General features: G+C 44.0%; 1 protein-coding gene across 1 annotated transcript; it reads right to left on the reverse strand.

The window, feature by feature from the left end:
- Positions 1–2,669: 2,669 nt before the first annotated feature.
- Positions 2,670–4,262, reverse strand: LOC121862509 (putative uncharacterized protein FLJ46204). The gene is made up of 3 exons (XM_042360816.1): positions 4,125–4,262; positions 3,269–3,490; positions 2,670–2,813 (listed from the first exon to the last, which is right to left on the reverse strand). The coding sequence occupies exons 1-3, from the start codon at positions 4,260–4,262 to the stop codon at positions 2,670–2,672; spliced, it is 504 nt and encodes a 167-aa protein (XP_042216750.1).
- Between the last annotated feature and the right edge of the window lie 6,405 nt (positions 4,263–10,667).

Raw genomic sequence — 10,667 nt, forward strand, 5'->3', positions numbered from 1 at the left:
GCTCACGGGCGATTAACGGCGGCGGGGGCCATAAGAAAGATTGCAGAAATCGCCTTACGGACGATTAACGGGCAGGGGGGCGATAGGAATGAGTGGCGGCAATCGCCTCACTGGCTATTAACGGCGGGCGAGGGGCAATAAGAATGAGTGGCGGCACCCTGTACAGGCGATTAACAGCGGCAGGGGTGGCAAAAGAAAGAGTGCAATAGCGTTGTGGGCGATTAACCGGGCAAGAGGGCAAAGAAGAATGAGTGGCAGCAATCGCCTTACCGGCGATTAACGGCGGTAGGGGGTCGATAAGAATAGTGGCAATCGCCTTACAAGCGATTAACGGCGGCAGGGAGCCGATAAGAAAGAGTGGCAGCAATAGCGTTGTGGGCGATAAACGGCGGCAGGGGGGGCGATAAGAATGAGTGGCGGCAATCGCCTTATGGGCGATTAGCGGCGGCAGGGGGGGCAATGCCTTACGGGCGATTAACGCCGGCAGGAGGCGATAAGAATGAGTAGCGGCACGCCTTACGGGCAATTAACGCGGCAGGGGGCGATAAGAATGAGTGGGAATCGCCGGCTATTAACGGCGAAGGGAGGGGTTCAATAAGAATGAGTGGCGGCAATCGCTGTACAGGCGATTAACAGCGGCAGAGTGCCGATAAGAAAGAGTGGCAGCAATAGCGTTGTGGGTGATTAACGGCGGCAAGAGGGCAAAGAAGAATGAGTGGCAGCAATCGCCTTACCGGCGATTAACGGCGGCAGGGGGGCAATCGCCTTTACGGGCGATTAACGCCGGCAGGAGGGCGATAAGAATGAGTAGCGGCAATCGCCTTACGGGCAATTAACAGTGGCATGGGGGCGATAAGAATGAGTGGCGGCAACGCATTACGGGTGATTAACGCGGCAGGGTGGCGATAAGAAAGAGCGAAGCAATAGCGTTCTGGGCGGATAAACGGCTGCAGGGGGGCGATAAGAATGAGTGGCAGCAATCGCCTTACGGGCGATTAAAGGCGCAGGGGGGTGGTCCAAGAATGAGTGGCGGCAACGCCTTACGGGCGATTAACTTCAGGGGGGGGGCAATAAGAATGAGTGGCAACGCCTTACAGGAATTAACGGCGGCAGGGGGAGGTGAATGAGTGGCGGCAATCGCCTACGGTGGCTAACGGCGGCGGGGGGCGATAAGAATGAGTGGGGCAACGCTTACGCGATTAACGGCGCGGGGAAAAAAGAATGAGTGGCGGCAATCGCCTACTGGTGATTGCGGCGCAGGGGGCGATAAAAAGAGTGGCAGCAATCGCGTTACGGGCGATAAACGGCGGCAGGAAGGCGGATAGAATGATTGGCGCCAACGCCTTGGGCGGGCGATTAACGGCGGCAGGGGGGGCGATAAGAAAGAGTGGCAGCAATCCCGTTACGGGCGACTACCGGGGGCAGGAGGGCGATAAGAATGACTGGCGGCACGCCTTACGGGCGTTCAGTACACATGCACCCAAGAGTACTTCTGTACACATGCACTAAGAGCATCTTGTACACGTGCACTAAGAGCATGCCGTACACGTGTATCCAAGAGCACTTCAGTCACATGCACCCAAGAGCACTTCTACATGTGCAGCTGAGACATTCACACGTGCACCTAAGAGCACTTGGTACACATGCATCTAAGAGTATCTTGGTACACATGTACCAAGAGCACTTCGGTCACATGCACCAATGCACTTGGTACATGTAACCAAGAGCACTTGCACACATGCACCAAATGCACGGGTGCACCCAAGAGCACTTCTCATGCACCCATGAGCACTCCGGTACACATGCACTCAAGAGCACTTGGTACACGTGCACCAAGAGCACTTCAGTACACGTGCACCAAGGCCTTTGGTACACGTGCGCCAGAGCACTTTAATTACACCTGTCTAAGAGCTTGGGTACATACCAAGATCACTTCGATTATAGTTATAAAACACTTCCGTGCACCTGCACCAAGAGCACTTCAGTACACATGCCTGCAAGACTCCGGTACCGTGCCAATGCACTCCTGGTACACATGCACCAAGAGCACTTCCTTTACACATACACCAAACAATTCGGTACACCTGCCCAAGAGCACTTCGTGCCGTTGTTTTACGATGTGAAACCTTCGGTGCGTTCACCAAAAGAGCACTTTGGTGCTCGTGACCCGACGCTTCGGTACACATACGCAAGAGCACTTCGGTACATGTGTGCCCAAAATTTTCGGTACATGCTTAAGGTATTTCGGTACACATGCCCAAGTGCGCTTTGGACATGCCAACAGCGCTTTGGTACGTGCACCCGCGGGCGCATAGCTATCGTTCTAAATGCTTATTTTATGCAAGTACTTCGGTGCACATGCACCCTGGGCACTTCGGTACACATGCCAAGAGCATGACACCTGCAGAGCACTTTGGTACATGCGCAAGAGTATTTCGGTACACATGCACCAGTGCACTTCGGGTTTATGCATAACAGCACTTTGGTACTGCGTTACACCCCATGGCACCTCGGTATGCGTGCAAATGCACTCTGGTACTATACCCAAAAGTACTTCGGTACGCATGCGTCAAAGGCAATTCGGTACGTGCACCAAGAGCACTTCGGTTTTATGCACCCAAACACTTCGGTACGTGCAGAGCACTGTTGCTATTGGGTGCATGTTTGCTTCAGAGTTGGATTTGTGTGCAATAAAATGTCTTGTGCATGTGCATGGGTGCACGTGTGCAAGTGCAGGTGTGCTCTTGGGTGCATGTGTGCAGAGTGCTCTTGGGTGCATGCGAGTGCGTGGTTATGTCACTTGCAGAAGTGATCTTGGGTGCATGTGTGCGAAATTGCTCTTGGGTGCATATGTGCCAGAAGTGCTCTTGGGTGCATGTGTGCAAGTGCTCTTGGGTGCGTGTGCCAGTGCTCTTGGTGCATGTGTACCGAAGTGTGGGTGCACGTGTACCAGAGTGCTCTTGGGTGCATGTGTGCCAGGGGTGCTTGGAGTGCATGTGTGCCAAAGTGCTCTTGGGTGCACGTGTGCCAGGGAGTGCTTTGGGTGCATGTGTGCCAGGGTGCTCAGGTGCAGGTGTGAGGTGCATGTGTACCAGAAGTGCTCTTGGGTGCATGTGCCGAGTGCTCTTGGGTGCATGTGCCAGAGTGCTTGGGTGCACGTGTGCCAGAGGTGCTCTTGGGTGCATGTGTGCAGAAGTGCTCTGGGTGCATGTGTGCCAGAAGTGCTCTTGGGTGCATGTGTGCCAAGTGCTCTTGGGTGCATGTGTACCAGAGTGCTCTTGGGTGCACCGTGTGCCAGTTTGGGGGGTGTACAAGTGCTCTTGGGTGCATGTGTGAAGTGCTCTGGTGCATGTGAACCAGTGCTCTTGGAGTGCATGTGTGCAAGTCTCTTGGTGCATGTGCCAGTGCTTCTTTGCATGTGTGCCAGAAGGTGCATTGGGTGCAGTGTGCAGAAATGCTCTTGGGTGCATGTGTACCAAAGTGCTTGGTGCTGTATACAGAGTGCTTTGGGTGCGTGTGCCAGTGCTCTTGGGTGCATGTGTGCGAAGTGCTCTTGGGTGCAGTGTGCCAGAGTGCTCTTGGGTGCATGTGTGCCAAGTGCTCTTGGGTGCATGTGTGCAGAGTGCTCTTGGGTGCATGTGTGCCAGAGTGCTTTGGGTGCACGTGTGCCAAGTGCTCTTGGTGCATGTGTACCAAGAAGTGCTCTTGGGTGCATGTGTACCAGAATGTCTTGGGTGCATGTGTACCGAAGTGCTCTTGGGTGCATGTGTGCAGTGCTCTTGGTGCATGTGTCCAGGGCTCTTGGGTGCATGTGCAGTGCTCTTGGGTGCATGTGTACCAGAAATGTTCTTGGTGCATGTGTGCTGAATTCTTCTTGGGTGCAAGTGGACTGAAATGCTCTTGGGTGCACGTGTGCCGAAGTGCTCTTGGGTGCACGTGTGCCAGAAGTGCTCTTGGGTGCACGTGTACCGAAGGTGCTCTTGGGTGCATGTGTGCAGGGGTGCTTGGGTGCACATGTGCTGAAGGTGCTCTTGGGTGCATGTGTACTGAAGCACTCTTGGGTGCACATGTGTTGGAGTGCTCTTTGTGCACGTGTGCCAGAGTGCTCTTGGGTGCATGTGTACCAGGTGCTCTTGGGTGCCTGTGTGCAAAGTGCTCTCAGGTGCATGTGTACCAAGTGCATTGGTGTGTGCCGAGGTGCTCTTGGGTGCGCAGTACCGAAGTGCTCTTCGTGCATGTTGCTCGGAATGCTCTTGGTGCATGTGTGCAGAAAGTGCTCTTGGGTGCGTGTGCAGAAGTGCTCCTGGGTGCATGTGTGCAAGTGCTCTTGGGTGCATGTGTACCAGAGTGCTCTTGGTGCATGTGTACCGAGTACTCTTGGGTGCACGTGTGCCGAAGTGCTCTTGAGTGCATGTGTACCAGAAGTGCTCTTGAGTGCACGTGTGAACACTCACGATGAATTGGACAATAAGTCTCAGGTTGTGAAATGGTTCCTTTCAGATTATGATGGCGACCCAAATTCTGCAGAACCTGAGAGCCGTTGTGAGCCACCTAGAATGTGAGACTGGACCTATCTGCAGGTAAGCAAGTCTATCAGGAATGACCCCAGTTTTGATGGCACTGCAAATCATGTAACCAAGTACTGGTCAGTACTCATGTCGTCAATGAAAGATGTGCCAAGCTCAACGAGTGGGAGGGCCAACTGTGATTTTTAAGCTCGGTTTATTTCTAACTCAGTGGCAGAGTCCATCACCAAGAGGACCAGACCATCTGTTGTTTGATAGAAGTCTTGCCATTCAGCTCCTGGATCAGATGTCTGAGTGGCAACTCGTTGGAATAATGGAGGTCACAAACAATCCAGACCAGCTTCCTCCCAATCTTCGCTCTATCCACTGTATGACCCCCCTTGCCACCCTGTGTTCGTGTTGGTGCTGTCCTCCAATGGCCTGCAGGGTCTGGTCTACGTTCCTCTCTCTGAGCCAGTTCACAATGTTATCTGCCACTATCTCAGCTGGTTTCCTGAGTCTCTTTCTCTGGAGTGAAATGCCACAAATTCTGCCCTCCTGGTTCACTGCAGCAGGAGTAGTGTTCCTCCTTCACCCCATGGCAGGGAACAACTTGTCAGAATCTCCAACTTTCATGAACACTTTAGTGTCATCCTTCTCCCATCAAAGAACAAACAATTGATTCCATTTTCTCTTATCCCCTATCAAACTCCTCTTCTGGGTTACTGACAAGTTTCTCCTGAGCTCTCCTTACTTTGTTATGATCTATCACCAGGTGAACATCATCAGGTGTTATCAAACCACCGTCCCCAGGCAGCTGTTGCTATCTCTGCAGTTTCTCTGAGACCAGTGTGGTGTCGCATGCTGGCCAGAGCTATGCTCAGGGATATCTTTTCTATTTCGAATCTTATGCCTGGAAGGTTTGGGATCATTATTTTCTGGGTTAGGGACAAAGTCACCATTTTCTGGTCAGCACTCGGATCCAGCCATGGGGAAGTCATTAAACTCTGAATCAGCTTGACTCCAATCATCGGCCTTTTTACCTCACCCTGGGCCTTCTCAAGTCTCTTTTCCTCGGCAACTCTTCTCCTCTTCTGTCTCTCTGTGGCAGCCTCCTGTCTCTTGGACTCCGGAATATCTTGGCTAGAAATCATGGAAGCCCCTCTGCCAGTCTTCTCTCTCTCTGTGCTTTGACAAATGCCAGTTCGATCAAGGAATCTTCAGTTCACGCTTGCAAATACAGGAGATGTGGGCCTCGGTTTACAGTCACGATCGCATCAAACTCAGGACAAAGAACAATTGGGCACTTGCAAGTAATTATGTCAAATACTGGTCAGTTGTAGCCTTGGCTGTCCTTAAATGCAAGTTTCCTCTCCCAAAGAGAGATATCTCTTGCCTTTTCCCCAACTGGCTAGCAGTCTCTACTAATCTTCTTCTGACTTGTTATGACTGGAGGCTTGAACTGAGCGTTAGCAGAGTGTACTGTGCCAAGACAGCTTTGGTCATATCACTGGCAATGTCTTTGTTTGTGTAAGTTCTTTGGTTCTTTTCACTGATTTGCCTGGTTAAAACACCGTATCTCAAAGCATCTCTAATGTAGGCAACCGACTTCAGGAGCTCTCCCAGACCCAAGCAAGATAGTGACTGAGATGGCTGGATTTTTGGTTCCTCTCGTCACAACTGGCTTCATCATCGCAAATATTATCAACTTATAAATGCATAGAATCTGAAACAGAAAAAATATTGTTAGTTACTAAAATCTACCAAAAAGTGATGGGCCATTAGTTTTAGCTGATCTTCCTCCTATGACACACTAATTATATATATATATATATATATATATATATATATATATATATATATATATATATATATATATATATATATATTTATTTATTTATTTATATATATATATATATATATATATATATTATATAAACATATATATATATATATATATCATGTAAATCCACAATGAAAACGTGGATAAGATAAATCTTGATAAAATCACACGGGAAAATGGAAACAACAGAGTACCTTAGCTTTCGTCTTTATTCAAGACATCTTCAGAGGCAACTGGATTACATGGACAGAGAGAGGCTTAAATATATAGGGTGACCTAAAACATGAGGTCAGGTCATAATGATGACATCCACTAATCCCCACACCAACACACACGTTGAGGAGCTTAAGAGAAGGTGGTGACGTACTAGCCAGGTCAGGTCAGAAAAAGGGACCCACAAAATAACTATCATACATCTAGATCAAAGGTTTTCAAAGCATTTTTAACCTTGGGCCACTGACAAAGAAATTTATGTAACATATTACCAGTTTTGAACTGACCATCACTAAGGTTTATTGATTTTAATTCCTTAATCAAACTAGCTTCAACCAGAAGTCTTTCTGTGACACAAGATGATTTGAATACTTCTAAGCTTTTTTCCCAAGCAATGGGGTGATTATTATTCCTAACATGAACGAACAAGGCACATATATATGAATATATATAAAATATATATATATATATATATATATATATATATATATATATATATATATATATATATATATATATATATATATATATATATATATATATATATATATATATGTATATTATATATATGTATATATATATAAATATGTATATATATATATAAATATGTATATATAGCTATATATGTATATATATATATTATATATATGTATATATATATATATATATATATATATATATATATATATATATATATATATATATATATATATATATGTATATATCTTGATAAAATCACATCGGAAAAGGAAAACGGAACACCTTAGCTTTCGTCTTTATTCACATCTTCAGAGGCAACAGAGGCAACATATATATATATATATACTGTGTATATATATATATATATATATATATATATATATATATATATATATATATATATATATATATATATAATTTCATGTAGATCCACAATGAAACGTGGATAAGATAAATCTTGGTAAAATCACAGGAAAAGAAACAACGAGCACCTTAGCTTTCTGTCTTATTCAAGATATTCAGTTGCTCTAAGATGTCTTGAATAAAGACAAATAAGGCATTCCGTTTTCTCCCATGATTTTATAAATATATATATATATATATATATATATATATATATATATATATATATATATATATGCTGATAACCACAAGAAAGAAGAAAACACGAAGTTCCCAAGCGCTTGTGTAATTCACATCTTCAGGGTGTTTTTCTTTCCTTGTATTACTTCAGCATATACCTAGATCACCGCACCTACAGTGATTTACTTGCATATATATATTTATATATATATATACATATATATATATATACATATATATAATATATATACATATATAGGCTATATATACAATATATATATACATATTTGTATATATATACATATATATATACATATACATATATATATATATATATATATATATATATATATATATATATATATATATATATGTATATATATATATATTATATATATATATATATATTTATTTGTATATATATATATATATATATATATATATATATGTACATATAATTATATATATATATATATATATATATATATATATATATATATATATATATATATATATACATATATATATTTTTTTTTTCATATAATATGCTTCCATGTTGTTCCAAATTATTCCTGTAATGATGTGCTATATTTACTATTATATAATCTAGTCACGCGGTGCTGTTAAGGTTTTAACTGTTAATATTTGTTAATGAATATGATGTATTTCTTTGTGTATGAACCTCTGTCCTGCGTGGCAGTGTGAAGTGATACTACCCTCAGTGTCAAGACCTGACTGAATTACTCAGTATAGGCAAACTGTACTCCAAGCTTTATCAATAAATTTGTTAAACTAAAATGATTTACTCACAATGCTTATAACAAACTCTAATACTGTTAATAGCAATATTTATGTTTTCCATACTCAGCCAGGGACAATTAAATTTCTGCTAATTATCCACAATCATGTACAAGTTTCATGATCGTAATGATGGCTAACCTGATAAAACCTCATAATTCATATTACGCTTCACGCCCACAAAACATGTAAACCATCTGAGTCACCCAGTGGAAACATCCTCCGTTTTCTCTGTATCATTGAAGTTGTCATAGAGATGCCGTATTTGTGACCGAGACTTGTAAGCTCTTTTCACCTATGAATATCAGAGACACTGATACTCATAGTGAAATTGTTGATAGGATGTTAATTATGGAATTAGTTAATTAACCTGAAGGGAACCATAAGACCAGCTTTCTTTTACAGAGGGAGTCAAACGCTTGTAGTGGACGTCTCCCCTACAACTGCGTATCGTATCGGCATTCCAATGCGACAGTATCCTAGCAACCAAACGAGCGGCCCAGGGGCGTCACCAGCTGCTACGGTATCCTAGCAACACGGGGGGGGAAAAACCGGCGAGTTCCACAGGTTTACTTCCGGCTGCGGTGTATATAAGCTCTGTCTCTCCATTAAGATGACAGGACACAACCTGATCTCACTGGTTACTGACCCTGGTGGACTGGCTGTGTGGAGTGGAGTGCAATGGATTATGGAGTCAGTTTATGCGGTCAGAGGAACCCACCTCCACCAACCCTCATGGGACTGTCTCTATGGATGGTAAGGTCACGGTTGCAATGGTGGCGTAAGCCATCAGGTCAGATTAACCAGTCAACAGGTAATGTGTCCGAGGTCACTGGGTGTAGTGCTGGGCCCTGCGGGGCCCCCAAACGCACGGGGCCCCGGGCGGTCGCCCCTGTTCGCCCCCCCCTCCAAAAGTACGAGCCTGCTCCTAATCTTAATAATAGAGTTAATGAGCGACTTATTTGGGATGAAATGCGCAGGGCATACAGGCTTTAACTTCAGTCAAATAGATTGGACCGACCTTATGAGTAACTCAGAATTAGAGTTTTTTCTTGAAACAGTTCACGACTGTTTCCTAAGTCAACATATAGCCGAACCCACCCGTGGTAATAATATACTCAATTTAGTTCAGTCAAACAGAGAAAACCTCATAAGTCATGTCGAGGTAGGGAACGAACTAGCTAACAGCAATCACAAAGAAGTGAGATTCAAAGTAGAACTTAATGTTAGTCGCATGGAATATTCCATTAAAGTCCCAGATTTCAGAAGGGAAGACTTTGATAGGTTGAAAAGGTAGCTGAGAGAAGGGGTATTACATTTGGGGATGAATTACATGACCTCACACAAATGTACCCACAGAGGGCGACTTCACTTTACCTGGTGACCTGACAATGATAACCTCAAAAATATGACGGTTGAGGATGACCTAATCACGACATCTGAGGTTGGCGAGTTCCACAGCAATTTAAATAATGAGTTACTTAATGCGCAAAGGCAGAACATACCATACAGAAAACTCAGATCAAATAAAAATTACCCCAAATGGATAAATAATTATTTAAAGAATATTATTGGACAAAGGAATGTCATAGGTAGGAGAATATAGAGTGGTGAAGTTTACCTGAGTTAAGACCGAGATAAGAATAGCAAAGAGGAATAATGAACTGAAGGTAGCAAGGGAGGCGAAGTCAAACCCCAAGGGATTCTTCCAAACATATCAAACTAAAACATGAGAATAATATTGGACCAATACAGTCAGCTACTGGTGAGTTAACGGAAAACGATGGAGAAATGAGCAACAATCTGAACAGACATTTTTCAACAGTTTTCACCACCGAAAATTTAAACATGATACCTGAGGTACCGACTATACACAGAGATAGTGGAGAAAGTAGATTAAGCGAGATAGTAGTGAGTAGTAACGATGTTAGTTATACTGCCAGATTCTGGGGTCACTAAGTCTAAGGGGATAACTTAACTCTATTTTTAATTTCTAAGGGTTGCTGCCACCAGACCCCCTCTGGTCAGTAGCTCGTTATGTAGCGAGCAGAGTGGACTAGGCATTGGGTTAGGTTTTTCATTGACCATATCGAGAAGGGGAAGGAAGGGTGAAACCATAACATGTCTTAGTTCTTTCAATTGTTCTTTCTACTTACCTTCAGTTCATTGGTTACTACATAACCTCAGTTCTTTTTGGTAGCATGACGAGGATCTAGGCACATGGGTATGGCAATTCTGATATCAGG

The sequence above is a fragment of the Homarus americanus genome, unplaced genomic scaffold (assembly GCF_018991925.1).
Source record: "Homarus americanus isolate GMGI-L3 unplaced genomic scaffold, GMGI_Hamer_2.0 scaffold31037, whole genome shotgun sequence".
NCBI lineage: Eukaryota > Metazoa > Arthropoda > Malacostraca > Decapoda > Nephropidae > Homarus > Homarus americanus.

What these genes read in the sequence shown, in the direction of transcription:
- LOC121862509 (XM_042360816.1), bottom strand. Translation starts at nt 4,262, where the DNA reads ATGCACCAAGAGCATTCCGAGCAACATGCACGAAGAGCACTTCGGTAC. An exon ending in CAGGCACCCAAGAGCACCTG is followed by an intron (nt 3,491 to 4,124) that starts GTACACATGCAC and finishes CTCTGTATACAG; the next exon opens with CACCAAGCACTTTGGTACAC. An exon ending in GTGCACCCAAGAGCACTCTG is followed by an intron (nt 2,814 to 3,268) that starts GTACACATGCAC and finishes CATGCACCCAAG; the next exon opens with ATCACTTCTGCAAGTGACAT.